The following is an 18,053-nucleotide window of genomic DNA, read 5'->3' as shown; positions in this document are numbered from 1 at the left end:
TGGACGAAAAGAATTAACTCCCATTTTTAACGCCTCCATCTGACGGCCATACTCAATACTTGTACACTAACCTCTCTCTGACTATTAACACATAATATTATGAGGGTTGATAGGGGCCGAACACAGGTTTCTGAAGGTGCTCTAACAGAGGGAGCTATATTAGCATACAATAAAAGCTGAAACAGTATCGTAGTATAACACCATTTATTAATATACTTAGTTAGTAGGAAATTTAGGCTTTTTGTTTCCTAGCCGGATGAATGGGATGATTAAGATGAGACAAGTCCGGTGGGTTAGCGTCGAAGTGTTTGATCTCTTTCATGCCGGCTGCTGAGATCTTCCATAAGTCCGGATGATTATTCTTGAAGTTATTATACCATTGGTTTATCTGTGAAAATATCAAAAAGGATAAGGAAGCTGAGATATTCATTTAATTTCAGTGAGAGTGTAAACGCAATTATGACAAAGATTTGCTCATCAAAAACTTTTGCTCTTTACTAGAACAGAACGGGATTAATTAGATTACTGTCGAATTGAATTTTCTTTTTTGTTTTTTCCAATGCAGGGGAGTTTTCGGATACTTTATATTGAGTAAAGACATACCTTAGCATATTTCGAGAAGTCCACACCAACGGCTTCTAGGGTCATGGTAGTGTTAATGAGAGGGAAATCTGCGATGGTCAACTGGTCACCGGCGGCGTAGCTGGAGCCTAGACGTGTGAGATAGGTTTCGAATACTTCTAAAGCCATGTGGACTCGCTTCAAGCCTTCTGGGGTACGCTCGTAAGCGAAGAAGATAGGGGCCATCTGGAAATATACAAAATCAATAAGTTTGTAGACGAAGACCCATGAAAAACTTGAAACCCATTATGTTAAGAATCGTAATGCACTTGGACGCAGATTCGCGGGTAATGTAACTTACCGTGTAAGGTGCTACATTAGCGTAATAAGTCGTCAAGTTAAACAGCAGACGTTGGTTAACAATGGCCCTGGAAAATTAAAAAAAAATGTGCTTGACCATAAAGTTGACTTTATTGGGGAATCCATTTCAATATTTACAAGATGCTGTGAAATAATTACCTGGCTTTCGGATCCGTGGGGTACAAAGATGACCCTGGCTTGTATTTATCGCAAATGTACTGCATAATAGCGACACTCTCGCTCAAGAAGAACCCGTCATCGTCCAATACAGGGATTTCTTTTTGGGGGTTCATCTAAAACAAGACTATTTTTATTGATATCTATTTTTTTACCGTTAATGTATTGCATGTTACGTCATGCGTAACTGTATTCATTGTGACTTAACCAAGCACGTTAAATTTTGCATTTAATGACAAAGTTGTTAAAAGTAACTTAGTAGATAAAACATTTGCTAACACATATTGTTGGATGAATCTTATCTTTGATGATAAAGAAAGACATTAAAAATTTGCGTCTCAGCCAAACTAGCACATACCGACAATCGCTTAATCTTTGTAAATACTAATTATATCTAGATTAGGTCAACATGCCCTTCTCGCAATTCCCTCAATTGGCTACAACAATAACAGTCACCCGAAAACATGTCTTGTTTCAAACCACTTAAAATACAGGAAGTTATTTTGTTCAGAACTTACCTTTGCGTATTCTTCGGTCATATGTTCCCCATTATTAAATATGACATCAACTAGTTCAAAGGGTACATCTAAGGCTGCAAGTACTTGGCGGCAAGACAGGGATGGCGGGCCATCTGATACTGAGTATAACTTTAGTCCCATCGTTCTGGAACCAAAGAATGGCAAAAGTTAAAAGCGGCAAACCTCCATTACCGTCTTTATTTTTATTTAATGGCTCCAATATTTTGGTAAAAGAAAGCTAATTCAACCAGTTTGGTTTAACCTCGATTTTGATTGACTTTTATTCGGTAGAAACGAATGCACAATATCTATTGCAACCAAGAAACACTAAGGTAAAGCTTGTAATCAAATTATGGTTTCTAACGATCTACAGAGTCAAACCAACCTTTTTTAAAGTGGAACAGAAATCACACAGTACGAGTATTATACATAAGTATTTAGTGTAGTCACTTTAAACTCAAATCTTACAACAATAAAGTACTATAATAACAATTTTCCTCTTATACATCCGTGTACTGTATTTTACATTCACTACATAAGACAACCGCCTACATTAGTCTGTGCTTACATGCATAAATATAAATATGTGAGTAAGTGACTAATTTGGATCTATGAGATAGATTTACACACAATTTTACTCGTTTATTGTTATGAAATATTCTTGGCAATGGAACTGAAGGTTATTCGACTAGTAGATTTTCAATTTGGTTTTTGTACAAACAGGAAGCACATAGCATCGGCTTTTTACTAAGGTTTGATCCAATGGTAGTCACTGATAACGGTTAAAAAATTCGGAAGTAATACTCAAAATCAGTGACTTATTAGTAGTGTATAATAAGTAACTTACAAGCAAATAAGATACATATCACGATAACACGTCATACATATCCGATTTAAAAATTATAAATACTTTATTACAAACATACTGGTTAAATAAATATAAAAATAAATATGTGACCTACTTTTAATTAAAATACCTAATATTTTTATCATTCTCCTATAAAATATAATAAATACAATAATAAGAAAGATAAACATACCAAATATTCACGTTATCTTGCCAAACGTGTGCTATGATAGAATTAAGCACTAACACTGGTGGGCTGGCCTTAATAAAACTCCTTTCACTTGTTTAACATTGCTTTGAAGTGGCTATTATTTTGATACCTATAATTATATATGTAGTCTCAAGAAATATGCGTTGTAATGTACCTACATTTTAATCAAATAAGTGAGTAATTTAATTTAGAGATATTCGTCCAAAGATTACATTTTGGCCATACTAAGTAGGCGTACAAAGCGATAGGAAGAAAAGACAAAGATGATTAACAAGAGATTTAGCAAGGGCAAGTTGCTCGTTTCCTCCTACATCCATTACATTTAACTGTGAAAGCGGAAACTCGGGAAAGAAACCCGTTTCCGCCTTCACAGTTTGTAATTTACGTCTGACCTATAATTTGAAGTTTATTTTGTTACCATCTAAGAAGAATCTCAAGGCAACATCGTGATTAGTATCGTTACCGCGAAGGGTCGTGATTTGTTGCTTTAGTAATTTACTAAACCACATCATTTTAGTTTTGGAATCAACCCTGCAAAACGATGGGCCCCTATATGGCCCAAAATAAGAAGATAAATAAATAATTAGTTATTTAGGTAAACGGTTAGCGCTACTTTTAAGATCGTATTATGAAAATAAGATAAGAGATTAACGTGTTCCTAAGTTTTTATCGCTCTTTCGGTTCCAGGAAAGTATCTAGACAATACAGAAAATTATATCGCATCAATCCAGCTCAGAATCAAATTCTTGTTAAAATTCTTATTTAAGTTATTGATAAATGATATATGAGGAAAAAAGTAGAATAATACTTAAAGACCGAAAATGTCAAACTATTTACAAAGTGAATACTGGAAGTAGAGGGTTGATTACAGCTAGTTCATTGCACTGCTGTTTCCTTGAAATTATAATAAATACAAGTAGACAAAGCGAAAAATGACTTTCATAATTTTGTGGCTCAAGCCCTAACACCATGGTGCTCAAATTAAAATGTTTTTATTATACGTTAACAGCTTTGTTATTAATAGCTGTAGTACCGGCCCAGTCTGCGAGCGACTTTTTGGATGAAGTTAGAGGCGTTCGAGTGAGACGTCAAGCCGGGTATGTGTATGAAAAGCCGAGTGTTTCATTTGACCTGCCTTCGCAGAGCACACCTGCACCTACTCAAGCACCAAATGTTGACAGGACGCTGACGCAGCAAATGTATTACGCATACCCCGTGCCAGCAGCAGGTGAGACCGCCAACGGAGGCGGCACAGCGGGGAATGCCGCCGCGGCTGCTTCAGCAGCGGGCTCAGCTGCGAGCGGCGGATACAACTATAAGTCATCCACATCGACTAATTTCGGTTATAACTACGGCTCTCCCCCTTCTGGAAATAGCGGTTATCAGGTTGCGAATGCAGGATCACAAGCCTCTGGTTCTGGGGCTGCTAATAAAGGCACTTCACAAGGCGGCTATAGTTCTACTAGCACTGGAACCTCACAAGGGGGTTACAGCGCTTCTAATACTGGAACTTCACAAGGTGGTTACGGTTACAGCGCGCCCTCACCAACTCCTGTCCCAAATATACAAGGGTCAGTTGAAGTGTCTACTAACGCTCCTAGATATTTACCACCTACAGCTGGTAGTGGTAGCGGTGGAATTGCAAACGATGGCGGTGTTTCTGTCAATTCTGGTTCCAGGCAAGTCTCAAGTACAGGCAGTGTACCTGCAAACCCAGTAGGCAAACCATCAGATTCTTACTTGCCACCGAAAGTGGCAACTAATACAATTTCATCTGGTCAAACCGTGACTTCAACATCAACCAGCAGTCAGACTAACAGCAACAGTGGTACAGTGTCAGTCCCTAATGACGATTACTTACCGCCAGTAATTTCCACTTCACCAGCACCGGCCCCGGTTCCCGTGGTACCAAATTCAAATTACATTCCTCCTTCAAAACCTGCAACTTCATATCTCCCACCATCATTCTTTTGATATGTGATTCACTAAAGGCAAAATTTTTCCAGGATAAGAAATTGTAATAACTTAAAATGATTATTAATAGCAATAAAATAAAACATTATGAAGCTGTTTTTTATTTTTAAATATATGATTGTGATAAGACCTAAAATTGTAGATTGTTTAAAAGTATTTTACTGTGAACGAAACGTAGCCACAGTCAGTCAAATGTCAAAACCATACAAACACAAATCTTAAACGTCATAACGTCATACAAAAATAGCATCAAAGATGAAAGTTATTTTTAATATTTCTTTTAAAATTGATTTTTAAACTATTGAACCACATTTTAGAATGAACGATTTTAGCCTAAAGTTAGGGTATAACTTTTTGAAGAACATATTGCTATGTTGATATAGAATGTGTCTTTGAAACTAAATTTACATAAGTTATGTTTCTACTAAGGCAAACATTAAAATTTTCTCGAATAGGAAGCAAGGTAAACCTGAGGTAACTACACTACTTATACACTAATTGTGTTATCATTTTATTTGTGTCTAATGTTGATCGATTGATATATCCAATACTTATTACGGTTGTTCAAGGTTCATGACCTTACTGGGTTAATTATTATTCGATGTCCTGATACATAATATACAGTTAAACTGTTATAGTGAAGTTAGTGAACATGTGTGTTTAAAAAACATTGTGTGCTAATTTAATAAGTGTCTGTGTTGCTTGTATACAATACGACGCATGTTTCCAGAAGAGTGGAGGCGCGCTGTGCGGCCCACCATGGTGCACCTCGACATGACTGGTGCTCAACTATACGCAAACACACTCGCCATTAATGACCTGCCAAATGAAATACTTATTTATATTTTTTCCATGGTTGATTTTGAATCACTCTTGGCAGTAGCTAAAGTCTGTGTGAGATGGCAACAACTCTGCCTGACTCCTTGCGTATGGGATAACACACGTCTAATAGTCTGTATGAAAAACTATGTCAAGATAAGTGAGAACATTGTGCCTTTTGTTGCTAAGTATTTGAAGAATGTTAAACTACAGTATTTCAAATTGTATTCTCAAGTCAGAGCATCCTTAATAAGTTACTGTCCAAATCTAACTCATTTAGAAATAAGTATATCTCAGGTTGATAGCTGTATTTTTGATGATCTAGGTAACTGGCCCAATTTAAAATTTTTGAGTTTCCGTAACTCACTGATAGTACAAAATCCCGAAAACGCAAATGGAAATTTTGTTTATCATTTACCATTTGATAAATTGAAATATCTCGAAACTCTTATTTTGTCTAATTTCGCCCTAACCCCAGATAGTTTGTATAGTATGTTGCAGTGCACGCACTTAGTCAGTATTAGCATGGAGAAAATGAAAAATATTCCTGCAGATTTTCTTGAATCTCTTTTGAGGACTAAACAATCTACTTTAAGAGCTCTACATATTTATGGTGACACACTTAACGACGACATCATACGTTATATATCTAACTGCAAAGTACTGCAAGTACTTCACATAATGACATGCAAAACATTATTTGATTCAAGTTTGCTACACTTGTATAGGTTAAAAAATTTGCATTCATTGAAGTTGCGACACGGTTACTTTTCGACATCTGCTCTCCTTGCATATTTTTCAAACAACACATTTCAGAATCTAACTTACTTAAGTCTCTCGCGGTGTCTGCACATCACCATACAGGTAGCCAAAGCTATAAAAACAAGTGCACCTAATCTAAAAGAACTGTCATTTTATCTTTGCCCATTTATTATTGCTCCTAACTTCAACAGGGCAGAATTAGAAAAAATGTTTAAAATACAGCTGTTGCTTGATTGAAATCTTTTCGAAACTGAAGGCAGCAAGTGTATCCGTCCAACCACCTATTTATATCAATAAAAAGTACACCACTGTGACAATGTTAGGGGATAGCAATTCTAAAAATTGCAAATTAATGTAACTTCATCAAATATTATCTATTGAAAAAAAGCAATAGTAATTTATTTTTAGGTTGTGTTGTGGTGTATGTATCAACTAACGATTTGTTTTATACAGCAAAATATGTACTTTCAGTATTTAAAAATAAGAAGTATTAAATAAAAATATGAGGCATCTACACAGTAGATACAAACAATCACCTTTGATTGATTCTGTAGCTGGCTGATGGAAAACTGTTTAAAAAAAGGTTTTTATGACACCTAAGGTGTTAAAACCAGCTATAGGCTATACAATAGATTATTAAAGGCATTATAACATTGTCAAAGACATCCTTTAGAAGTAACTATTGAATAGTAAACAATTAAAAAAAAGGAAACAGAGTAATATATCGTGCAATTAAATATTTATTTATGCAACTTCGAGATCTACCTATCTTTGGCAATGTAATGGTGTTCTTATCTTGTAAAAACAGAGATGTTGTCCTAACATAGGTATTAGTTTTCCGCCTTTCTGTTTTGGAACTGTAGTCAATTACGTCGTGAAGTGCCTTAAGAGATTTTACTAATCAATGTTTGGATAAGATTTAATCGCCAGGCCGCGAAACTGTAACTGGCTGAACATATTCAGAATGTTATCCGATCATATTTGAAATAAAATATTTTGTAAGAGTGATATAGCTATTTTTTTATTTTACTTAAAATATTGTGAATCTAAATTGTTTTCAAAGAAAATTTTCCAAATCGAATATACTTAGTATTAGTATTTAATAATCTACAGGTACTTCTTATGTCTGACTCTACCAGTTAAAAAAGGTGTCATTTATCTAGACTAAATTATTTGTGTCTATTGGTATAACATTCTGTGAATTAACTTTATATTGTATTCTCTACTTATATAAAATGTGATTTTATTAGTTATTTAATTTTGTTTGTGCTGTTTTATTGTACGAATAATAAATTATATTTTAAACAGTGATACTTCTTTTTATTATTGCAAACTTTATAGTGTAACTGTTATAGTTGTTTTCTTCAATTTTATTTCAGTATAAAATCAAAGAAATGCCAACGCAAATAAAAATATGTTCCGTTAATGTCTTTTAAAATTATGTATGGTATACACGGTTTCGCAGCCAAACGCTACTTAGTATTAAGTACATTATTTTCAAATTATAAAAAAAATGAGTTGTACGCCACTAAGCTAATAATCAGCCATTGTTCACATTTAGTAATTATTGACTAAGCTGTATTTATAACTATGGAGCTGTGTTCGCGAAAAGGACACTTCAGTTCAGATAACAAATTTTTTACAAACTTTTCTACTGCCTTCAAAAAGGTCTCAATTCGTTTTTTTATGTTTGATACCTCCGAACTTCGGACTGCCTAAACCGGTTTTGTTGATTATTTATCGTGACCTAGCTGTCATCTTGGCTCTGTTATTATTTGAAGCCGATTTTACGTTTATGCTCTTTTTTTTTAATTTCGCTTATTCAATGTACCCCACATTAAATGCATGTACATATTATTAAAATAGGCTACCGGAGATTCGAAGAGAGCGTAAATATAATTATATTTATAAATCAAACCTTTACTTACTGTTATTGATAGCACAACCATGAACTAAGGCATGGTATCCAATTTCATATTGTCTAATACTTTGTTATTTCATAACCCCTAATAGTAGGTTAGACAATTTTAATTAAATTTATTCTAATTGCCCCTTGTAAGTGCGTAAACCCAAAACGATGTTAAAATAAATGAAACACGGTAGTACAATCGGAACCAACATTTATTTCACTAAACAAATGGTTCGATGTCGATCTCGAGCGCAGAACAGGGGTTGGTGAGGTCAAAGGCGGCCAGCACGGCGGGACTCAACACGCCGATCTTGCCGAGCGGCTGCCCGCGCAACAACACCTGCGCGCAGCGCCCAGGGAAGTACGCAGGATCTGAGGATCATGGTGAATGTTCATTTCAGAACTTTCATTTTCACAAACCGCAAATGTTGCAAACATCATTGAAGTATATTTATAAATATATAATTGTAATTATATTTTTAACAGTACGCATGTATATTCGTCAGTAACTCTAAATATCAGGTAATTCTTTTAAGCGAATTAATTAAATTCTCCTTGTTAAAAAATCACAATAGTTATTCACTAATATTGTATTTGTACGAGTGTCATTAAAAAGAGGCTACGATGTACCATCGCACTGTCGCAGGCAGTAGCCAGTGGCCGGGTCCCAAGGCTGGCGCAGCAGCGTCATGACGCGGTCGAGCAGGCCGTGCACGAACTGGAAGCCGGCCGCGCGCCCGCAATGCACCGCGCACAGCCGACGCCGATTCACTGCACCCGTCTCTGATCACAAACTATAACCATCAAGCTTGTTCCACTAACTCTATACAGTATCGGATCAAAAAAATAAAATCACATGCCCTTAGGTATCACGCTGTCTTTGTCAGTGCCAAGTATGTAGATTGTAGAGCACAAGAGACATTTAAGCTGTCTCTTCGCAAAGTTTCGTATTTTAAGAAGACTGCGCGTTGAGCGTTGGCTACATTGTCCGATTCTTCGTACAAATTAAATATGGTGTGATGGGTCGATGGGGAACAACAGAATAGGTTACTTTGTTGCATACTATACAATTCCATCAGTAAAATTAATAACATACAGTGGCGGTTTTATTGCTAATAGCGATATCTTCCAGACTATGGCATGACCTATTTTGTTTTAGAAATTATTTAACACTATTGATTGCAATTCTGATTGGAACTCTAAAATAAATAGATTTAATCATTAATTACACACAGTTACAGTACAGTACAGTTAATTACTATAAACGCGAAAGTCTGTATGTATGGATGTTTTTCCTGTTTCACGCAAAAACCACAAAACCACAGACCAAACTTGACAGGACGAGAATTAACACATAGGAGAGTTTCTATCCCGATTTTACATTCCCGTGGGATCATTGCATCGTAGCGGGCGGGCCCACGGGCATCAGCTAGTTTTTCATATTGTACCACCTTAGTTTCAATAGACAAAAATATCTTGCCCTCCTTTAGCTTGATAGATATCTCATCAAAGTGAATTTTCCATTTGTTATAACATGTAACTATAAGCATCAAAAAATATTCCCAATAATTAGGTTGGTAGAATCAAATCTTAATGTCCCGCGCGGGACAGGCTTGGTCCCGCTTTTCGGAGAGAACTGGACCGTACGCCTTTAGTAGGATTCACACAGACTATTGTTTGAAACCAGTGGCGTAGCGTGGTTCACAGTCGCCCGGGTCGGATTCACTCCAAATACGAATCTAAAAAAAAGCTCGATACTTTTTTCGCAGAGTTAAGTTACACTTCTTTGCTTGTTTTTCGCGCGCGGAACATCGAACATCAAACATCAACTTTACTATGTCCCACTTCTGACGGAGGAATCCCGCTATTTTCACTCAAAGGTACCAAAGTCCAGACGTGTCAAAAAAAAATCTGGCAATGCTGTTCTCTAAACTAATAAAAAGTTCGAACGGCGTTGATTTTGGCCTAACCCTAATCCTCTCTAAGCATTGATGATGTCATCTTTATAAGATATGAATATTTAGGTCAACCAAGAATATAAACAATTTGGCGCGTCCGAATCCGTCAAGTGAGGCCGTTGTTGTTGGCACACCGCACGACATATTGTCGATTATATCGACGGATTTAATATTGCTACTAAAATTTAATTTGACCTTTACGTTAACCGAAGAAAACCATCAAGTAAAGTTTTAATAGAATTACATTTCAATCCATACATATTAAAATTCCTAACAAATAACATGACATTTACAATATTTGCTGCGTGTCTGTATGCAAACCAAAATTTTTAGCCCTCTAAGATCAACCTCTTTTTATACACAGTGATTTTTAGTCTTCTACAAAAGTAGCCCAGTTCATGTAACCGACGTAAAATACCCATAGGCGCGATTATTATTTTAACTAAGATAATAAGTACGAAGAAACATGAAACAAGAGAAATCTAAAATATACTCTTAAAAATGATAAAAACGCCGCCCGCCCCGCGCCTCTCCACATTGTTACAAGGCTCGGACTGCGCTCGCAACAGAGCTGTGTTTCTAAAAAACTACGAATGCATCATTATATTGAATAAAAATTGGAATTTAAATTTAATCAAATCTCATAAATACCTATTTTATTATCATGAACGTGCGCTAGTCATTGGATACATGAACTGGGCTGCTTTTGTAAGACTACTATAAAATCCCCTGTGTATTTCATGATTATATTATAAACTTTAATTTTTGGCAAGAATTTTATTCTTACTTTGACTTTTCATGATTTAGAATAAACATATATTACTCTAAAGTTTTCACAGAAGTTTTCAGATAAATCCCTATTTTTCCATTGCGTTTTTTTTTTACTTTATTCACCGAACCGCAAACGAATAAAATATGTAATTGTAGAACGATAAATTCATCAGATAGCCATAGCCCATTTATTGAGGAAGGCTATAGGATATACCATTACTAGCTGTTGCCCGCGACTTCGTTCATGTGGTTAGAAGATCTTGAACCGTTTTCGCAGCACACGCAACGGAAGCCCTCATAGATGCATAATTTTCCCTTAGACTTACGAGAAAGTCAAGTATGTTTGTTTCCGTCACGAAGTGTTAACGATGACGTAGTAATGTAACGTATAAGTAATGATCCAGGATCCTGGTTCTGGTAACTGAGATGATGATTCAGTATTTCTAGATTTTGCGCTAGTTATTTATATTCGACGTAGTTTATATCCTAAGCGTATGCAAATAATGGTAAGAACTATTAACATAGTTATTAATATATTACTAGCTTTTCGCCCGCGGCTTCGCCCGCGTCGAGGTCGGTTATATCGCGTTTCCAAGAGAACTCTTCAAAAGTCCGGGATAAAAACTATCCTATTTTCTTTCTCAAGGTCAACTCTATCTCTATATCAAATTTCATAATAATCAGTTCAGTGGTTGAGACGTGAAAGCGTAACAGACAGACAGACAGAGTTACTTTCGCATTTATAATATTAGTAGGGATACTGTACTCCGTACAGATTCCAAATTTAACAATAATCTAAATTTTTATTCACTCTTAATGAGGTTAGATTAACTTACCTACTTAAATTAATTATTTTTATACGAATAAGAAAAAGTACGCATCAATATTTCGAAGTAACCTCATTGTTATTTACGTACTAGCCGACCCAGCAAACGTTGTTCTGTCCTATAAATTATTTCTAGGTTGAAAATTAAATTTATGTAAATAGTGCAAATGACACTACACATGTTGCTTACTTATTCTGTATGTCTTATCCTTATACTCTATTCCTTAAGTTCATTGATTCCTCCTTGATTAAGGAAGTATTTGTGGTTTAGAATCGCATGAACATTTTCGATTCTTTGAAGTGGAACATGTTTGTTGAACGAGATGCAATTATAATTATTTAATTTTAATAATGGTACACTTTATTGGGACATTCTGACAATATACGTGAGCAACCATGAGATGACGCGGATGATTTTTTATGAGTGATGTCCTGACCTGCAGCGCTATCCTGCAACACGACGTCGCTGATCTCGAAGAGCTTGAGCGGCAGCGGCATCTTCTTGTTGGCGGCGAGGGTCTTCAGCAGTCCGGGCAGCAGCTGCGTGCGCACGACCTGGAACTCCAGCGTCTTGGGGTTCGCGATGTGCGCGGCCGGGACGTCCTCGATCCTCACGCCTAGTTTCGTGGACACATCTTCGCGGGAACACTATAACAAATTTATAATATTTAGTTTTAATCTATACTAGGGTTTTATAGCTGAAGAGCTTGTTTGGTATTTTTTTTACTTAAACGTGCTAATCTCAGGAACAACTAGTCCAATTTGAAAACTGAGCTTAACTCTGTTGTCAATCTCTTTTCTTTACTACAACCAGCTGTTTCTTCTCATGTCTCCCGCTTGCTATGGAGGGAAGTGGAGCCTTGTTTTTTCTTACCTTTTCCTTTTTTAACATTTCTGATTAATTTCATTGCGGGTTCATTGTTCAGTTAATTGTTGGTGGTTTTCGCTGGTTTCATTGTAGATCCTGGCTTACAGGAGTTGCAATGACACGCATGTGTGGCGGTCTAGTCCCATAAAAAAAATACAGTCTGGGGATAGACAGAAGGACAGGCGAACAGACAGCGGTTCAATATTACGGTTCCACTTTTACCCCTTTTTCCGGATGAGAAATCATCAAATTAATAATCCCACTTTGGATTACGTGGAAGGGAGAGTTGGACTTTTAGTGACTTAAGCCACCCATGTACCTTCCTTTTCCCTTTATTTATCGTGGCCGCTGGAATCCTTTCGAACAACCCCCGGTGGTCCGACAGGCATCTACCCTAATCTGCTGACACCTTAATTTTACCACACTTTGTACGAAACCTTGAAAGTGGCCCACCTGACAATAGGCAATTGACATAAAATAAAAATGTTATAAATATATCTCACCAATGCTTTTGAGTTGGAGACGTATACTTCAGTTAACATTGAAACTTTTGCAACATGCATATCCTTAAATGGTAATCTGGTATGATACCGAGCCTCCGGTAATATACCGCGAGCTTAGTTGAGTGAGTACTCACGAGAGTGAAGGTGAGAGCCTCTGTGTAGCCGGCGTGCGCGCACTCGTGTCGCAGCTGCTCGGCCAGCTTGTTGGCGGGCTGCTGGCCGCCCGCCGTCACCACGCGCGCGGCCCGACGCTCGATGCGATTGTAGCTACAAAATAACTCTCAAATATTAGGACAAAATCCTTTTTTTTTAGTTTCTGCCTTCGTAACATTTATTTGTATTATTACTAACCATAAATGTATAAATAGTATACTATTGTTTTAACTCAAAACACGCACACTAAATTATAGTCTGCGGGCCTGTTTCTCCTGTGTCTAAAATACTTTTTTTAACAAATTAATAAATTTAGCTTGAGCGCAAGCTTTAATGGCTTCACGAGACTGAAGTAAGTTATAGTTACCCGTAAGCAATGGCGATGTCTTCGTACAGATCACAGGCGTGTATGACGTCATGGCGTGTGGGCGGGACTCGCACGCGCAGCACAGAGTCCTCGTGTTCGGCAGAAAGGCACATGCGGGACAACAACGCTGCTAAGTTGTCACCATTCTCTCTGTTGACATTGATAGTGCAAACATGTAATAGGGATGATTATAGTGTCGTTTTTAAAGGATGAATACGAATGATATTTTATTGACAAAGCTAAAAATGAGATATATTTGAACAGTGTACATATTTAAAAAAGGAACTGGTCTGCTTTATTATTACTTCTAGGCAAAAATCGATAACGCCAACATATTATATTTCAACATTATATGTTAATAAAAGGACGATTTCAAAATATTTAAAGACAGGATAATTGCGACTAAGTTGATGCTTTTAAAATAAAGCCGTTCAAACTTCAGTCTTACTCGTGGTCACGCGTGAGCCCCTTGGCCTAAACAGAAAACTTCATGTCGGACACCGGTGTCCCCCGTGGCTTCAATGGAATTACATCAAAATCTTGATGGCGTTTAACGTGTTAATAATTCCAAAACCCGAATATTAGAACTATGACTCTAACTGAATAAGATTGATTTTATGCAATTATTTTAACCAAATTAAAGGAGGTTCTCAATTCAACTGTACTATTTTTATAAAGCAGTGGACATATCATTGACTAACAATATCTTACTTAATACCAATATAACTGTTGGCTTTGTCGACGCTGATGACCTCCTCGCGACATTGCATCTTGGGGTAGAGCTCGTACGTGCCGTCCGGGGCGAACACCTTGCATTGTTCCACCTCATATTTGTTGGCGCAGTACTTGGAGAACATACTCACAACTGTGTCTAGTACTACAATGGCCTGTGGAAAGAAAAAGGTGAATTGGTACAGGGAAAGTAATAGTATAAGTCATGTTTAAGACCAACCCGAAAAAAGTATTAACTCAATTTTCAAGTCGATGGTAAACCGTTTTCTTGTTTAAGTTAATTCTAAATCTATGTGATAAATGGTTTGATCAACTGTAAAATTCGTAAACGTAAAGCTTGCATTGGAATTTCTTTTCCTACCTTGCATCGAATTGTTAATCCCAGATATCTTATATATTCAAATATTGCATGCAACATATTTTTTTTACCTTAGTCAAATCTGTAGCAGTACACTCAATGAAAACATTCTTTGTGTCAAGCGTGATCTTGGAGTGGTCTCCATTGATGATAGGCGGCATAGACAGCACGACACCATTCTTGTCCTTGATGACCGGGTAAACAGGACTCTCCTTGATTATACCAAGGTACTGCTTCAATTGTGCATGAGTCTGTAATCGTGGTCAAAAATTTTCGAAGAATCCTCACTTTGGGCGCAGAATATAAAATAGTACTGGCATACAGAAGTTACAATCCTTTGATCTCGAATAAATTATAATAGCCTTTAAAAGTTCTAACGCACCCGGTGCATTTGAAATCGCACTTTAGAAGTTGGTCACAAGGGCGCTATTATTTTGTGATCAGAATTTGCCAACGCCTCAGTTTTTGGGATAATTTATTTTTATATACAATTGTTTAATGTTAACGTAGTGACTCTAAAGTACTTATTATTAAATATTAATGTTGCGAAAATTCGCAATCGAACAAACGACGATTGACAGGCCGATTGTATATTCAAAAGCGCGCTGCGCGAGGCGTCCACGAGTGATTTGCAACTTCAACTTGTCGAACACTGTAGCTGATTATCGCGTAGGAATAGGCGAGTGATAGAGAGTTCTTTAGTTATTTTTTTGCATGACTTTATCGTTATTCCTACACCTTATTTAAAATCTTTTCAAAACTTTCTGTATGTGCACATGCTATTTCCTCTATTGCATAGGTATAACAGAAATGAACTTACTGAGTAGAGCTCCATAAGTTCAGGCGCAGTCATTTCCTTTTGTTGATTCAGTGCCTTGAACTTGATCTCACTGGCAGGTAATGCATCATAGACAAATGGGCCTTGTATGCTGTCTAAATCGTGGGTACCAATTGCTACAAGTGTGCGCTTCCTGCAAATGTTTTGATGGAGTTTGTCCTGGAAAACATTAAATTATAACCATATTATTAGGTATCCTTCTTTTTTTTTTTAATCCTGCTCCATAAAGTTAACCAATTTATTTGGATGATTACAAATTAGAGTAATAGGATCAGGAAATAAACAAGAACTTCGTAGTTAGTGGTCACACATAATCTATTTAGCTGATAACATAATATGAAACATAAAAACAAGTCAACATTAAGTCTCATACAGTTTTTATAGCTTCAAGGAGTGAAGTTGAGGGACAAATAGAAAGTGTGCGTATTCCCAGTAGTTTAAATTGATTTTTAGCACATACTTGCAGGTCAATAAAGCTGTCGTAAGACTCCTTGGTAAAGGTGATTCCTTTGAGCACAGCAGCTACTGCAAATGGCCTTATCTGTGCTGTAGATGGAGTCAAGTGCAGGGAATGGCAGTCCTCATTTTTTCTAAGAGTATATTGAGGAGGGGCTTTCCTAAAATCAACAATAATAATTCTATTTTTTTTCTCAAATAATAGTTTTCCCTAAAAATTCCCTTCAAACAAAATTAAAACGGCTGTATAAAAAGTTCACGTATTTAACTGCTACAGTGCCACAAAAAGACACTAATTGTGGTCAAACTAATAACATCCCACATTTTACATGTTAATAATGTTTGTTTGGGTTTCCCTTCCTGCACTTGCAAAATTACCATTATTTCAATTGCACCTATTGGCATGCAGCCAATAGGTGCAATGTGCTGCTTTTGGTTACATTTTAATTGTGAACTAGCTAATCAAACTCACTGACTAATGATATTGTAATTCTTAGATCTTGGATTTATCATAGTGAATAATTTATTAATGACTAGTTTCAAATTAAATTAAAATATAAGTTTTCAACTTACTTGCCCTGGAACACTAGAATGCCGTCAACTAATCCTTCTAAGCAGAGCAGGTCATATCTGTTGGCCGGGATGTCTATCCTGTACAGGATCTCCTCAGATACTCCTGCACCTGCATGATCACCCTGCTCCTTCATGAGCATTTGTTTCTCTGTGGTCTGAAGTAATAAAATAATAAACTTTTAAATTGTAACATTGTGCATTGAGCTTGTGTCACAACTACAACTACATAAACTGGTGAGACTGAAAAGGCTAGGAAGATGATTGATAAGGAATGAAATTCAGAAATTGTGTATACTTTTTTGGTTAATCTTAAGTCGTGTAGATTATAAAAAAATGTCTTTATTTGTTTATACTTGCCACTTCATCCAGTTCCAATCCAAATTCAAAGCAAAGGTTCTGGAACTCATCGTCAGCTAGAAAATAAATTTTGAAACGATAAGTCATTAAAACTGAAAATAATGAACTAAAAGGAAAAATAAAATGTAAACAGTTCTTACTATATGTTCGTCCAAGTTCCGTAAAAAGGACATCACGATTGACAGAAATGGTAGGCATTATAATTTGAAGAACGGCTATGAAACTAATCAATGTTAATAGTAAAACTGATGAAAAGGTCCACGCGTTTCCATGAGATTTTTTAATAATCTCTCAACAAAAGTCAAAAGAACAGGTTGACAGGTGAAGAGTCAGAAATTACTGCAGAAAATAGCATAAGCTAAATAGGGCGTTCTTTTCCAACTTTCAAAGTTTTATTGAAACATTCTCAAAAACCTACTACGGTTATGCCAAAAAACTTAACAATGTTAGATTGAACTTTCTCGATTAATATTGACAAATCAGAGGACGTGAAACCGTGACTAATGTGTGACGTTCCAGCCTCAATAAATTGAGAATGGTAGTTTTTATATGTTGAGGGTATGGCAGCACATTATTTGTTTTTGATTAGTGTATGATGACACCTTAAGCATGACGTCATTTTAATGATTAATCTTCCAAACTTAACGTGATCAATCAAGGTGACATAGCAAAATAAATGCATGTGCAATGAAAATGGTAGTTAGAGGACTTAATCAACTTTACAAAACAGAGCAATTGCCGCCTTATTTGTACGCAAGAGTTAATTCTTTTTCTATAAGATAATTTATGGTCCAAATAAAGATACCCGCTCCTTAACGACCAAAAAAAATATTTTAGTTTTAGGGACATGACCACGATCTGATCACTAGAATAGGTCACCAGAACTTTTTAACCCACAACTGGGCTGAAATTGTGTCAGCCATTCGAATTCTTTTTAGACGCATCCATTCTATGGTGAAGTAGGTTTATGAAGTATAAGCTTTTTGAAATTACGAGAATATTAATTCTTAGAAACCAAATTCCGCATAGTAAAAAGACGTATAAGATTTTTTTAATTACAGGCACAGCTTATTTATAACTTTTTTCTAAACTTCTTTTTTAATAAATTAAGGCGATTATTATTAATTATTACTCACTTATTTTCGGTTATAAAGA

The 18,053-nt window shown here is 36.2% G+C and overlaps 4 protein-coding genes across 11 annotated transcripts; 2 read left to right on the top strand and 2 right to left on the bottom strand.

Moving 5' to 3' along the window:
* Positions 1 to 185: 185 nt before the first annotated feature.
* Positions 186 to 4,645, bottom strand: LOC113507103 (glutathione S-transferase 1-1-like). 5 transcript variants are annotated; one of them, XM_026889957.1, is made up of 6 exons: positions 4,536 to 4,645; positions 1,617 to 1,761; positions 1,081 to 1,214; positions 923 to 989; positions 604 to 807; positions 186 to 388 (listed from the first exon to the last, which is right to left on the bottom strand). In XM_026889957.1, exons 2-6 carry the CDS (start codon positions 1,755 to 1,757, stop codon positions 233 to 235), a joined length of 702 nt encoding a protein of 233 aa, XP_026745758.1. In that variant the 5' UTR covers positions 1,758 to 1,761; positions 4,536 to 4,645; the 3' UTR covers positions 186 to 232. The 5 variants fall into 5 exon arrangements, with proteins under 5 accessions (XP_026745758.1, XP_026745757.1, XP_026745756.1 ...); XM_026889956.1 differs by lacking the exon at positions 4,536 to 4,645 and adding an exon at positions 4,284 to 4,430; XM_026889955.1 differs by lacking the exon at positions 4,536 to 4,645 and adding an exon at positions 3,887 to 4,012.
* On the top strand, positions 3,644 to 4,648 carry LOC113507101 (uncharacterized transmembrane protein DDB_G0289901-like). Its single transcript, XM_026889949.1, has one exon. It carries the CDS (start codon positions 3,644 to 3,646, stop codon positions 4,646 to 4,648), a length of 1,005 nt encoding a protein of 334 aa, XP_026745750.1.
* Positions 4,649 to 4,850: 202 nt separating this feature from the next.
* Positions 4,851 to 6,687, top strand: LOC113507106 (uncharacterized F-box/LRR-repeat protein C02F5.7-like). 2 transcript variants are annotated; one of them, XM_026889963.1, is made up of 2 exons: positions 4,851 to 5,111; positions 5,379 to 6,687. In XM_026889963.1, exon 2 carries the CDS (start codon positions 5,408 to 5,410, stop codon positions 6,464 to 6,466), a length of 1,059 nt encoding a protein of 352 aa, XP_026745764.1. In that variant the 5' UTR covers positions 4,851 to 5,111; positions 5,379 to 5,407; the 3' UTR covers positions 6,467 to 6,687. The 2 variants fall into 2 exon arrangements, with proteins under 2 accessions (XP_026745764.1, XP_026745763.1); XM_026889962.1 differs by having other exon boundaries at positions 4,851 to 5,122.
* A 1,645-nt stretch (positions 6,688 to 8,332) lies between these two features.
* On the bottom strand, positions 8,333 to 17,370 carry LOC113507104 (phenylalanine--tRNA ligase beta subunit). 3 transcript variants are annotated; one of them, XM_026889959.1, is made up of 12 exons: positions 17,039 to 17,370; positions 16,899 to 16,954; positions 16,542 to 16,696; positions 15,973 to 16,129; positions 15,495 to 15,671; positions 14,746 to 14,925; positions 14,296 to 14,471; positions 13,585 to 13,734; positions 13,199 to 13,331; positions 12,131 to 12,341; positions 8,769 to 8,921; positions 8,333 to 8,510 (listed from the first exon to the last, which is right to left on the bottom strand). In XM_026889959.1, exons 1-12 carry the CDS (start codon positions 17,094 to 17,096, stop codon positions 8,359 to 8,361), a joined length of 1,758 nt encoding a protein of 585 aa, XP_026745760.1. In that variant the 5' UTR covers positions 17,097 to 17,370; the 3' UTR covers positions 8,333 to 8,358. The 3 variants fall into 3 exon arrangements, with proteins under 3 accessions (XP_026745760.1, XP_026745761.1, XP_026745762.1); XM_026889960.1 differs by lacking the exon at positions 8,769 to 8,921; XM_026889961.1 differs by lacking the exon at positions 8,333 to 8,510 and having other exon boundaries at positions 8,811 to 8,932; positions 17,039 to 17,368.
* Between the last annotated feature and the right edge of the window lie 683 nt (positions 17,371 to 18,053).

The sequence above is a fragment of the Trichoplusia ni genome, unplaced genomic scaffold (genome assembly GCF_003590095.1).
Source record: "Trichoplusia ni isolate ovarian cell line Hi5 unplaced genomic scaffold, tn1 tig00000609, whole genome shotgun sequence".
Taxonomy (NCBI): Eukaryota; Metazoa; Arthropoda; class Insecta; order Lepidoptera; family Noctuidae; genus Trichoplusia; species Trichoplusia ni.
This window is presented reverse-complemented; position numbering and strand designations above follow the sequence as displayed.

Coding starts and splice junctions, on each gene's coding strand:
- LOC113507103 (XM_026889957.1), bottom strand. CDS start 1,757: ATGGGACTAAAGTTATACTCAGTATCAGATGGCCCGCCATCCCTGTCT. Junction 1,215..1,616: donor TGACCGAAGAATACGCAAAG/GTAAGTTCTGAA, acceptor GTCTTGTTTTAG/ATGAACCCCCAAAAAGAAAT. Junction 990..1,080: donor CCCACGGATCCGAAAGCCAG/GTAATTATTTCA, acceptor TTAATTTTCCAG/GGCCATTGTTAACCAACGTC.
- LOC113507101 (XM_026889949.1), top strand. CDS start 3,644: ATGGTGCTCAAATTAAAATGTTTTTATTATACGTTAACAGCTTTGTTA.
- LOC113507106 (XM_026889963.1), top strand. CDS start 5,408: ATGGTGCACCTCGACATGACTGGTGCTCAACTATACGCAAACACACTC.
- LOC113507104 (XM_026889959.1), bottom strand. CDS start 17,096: ATGCCTACCATTTCTGTCAATCGTGATGTCCTTTTTACGGAACTTGGA. Junction 16,130..16,541: donor ATTCTAGTGTTCCAGGGCAA/GTAAGTTGAAAA, acceptor TGTTGATTTTAG/GAAAGCCCCTCCTCAATATA. Junction 14,472..14,745: donor CTGCTACAGATTTGACTAAG/GTAAAAAAAATA, acceptor TTCTTTCCACAG/GCCATTGTAGTACTAGACAC.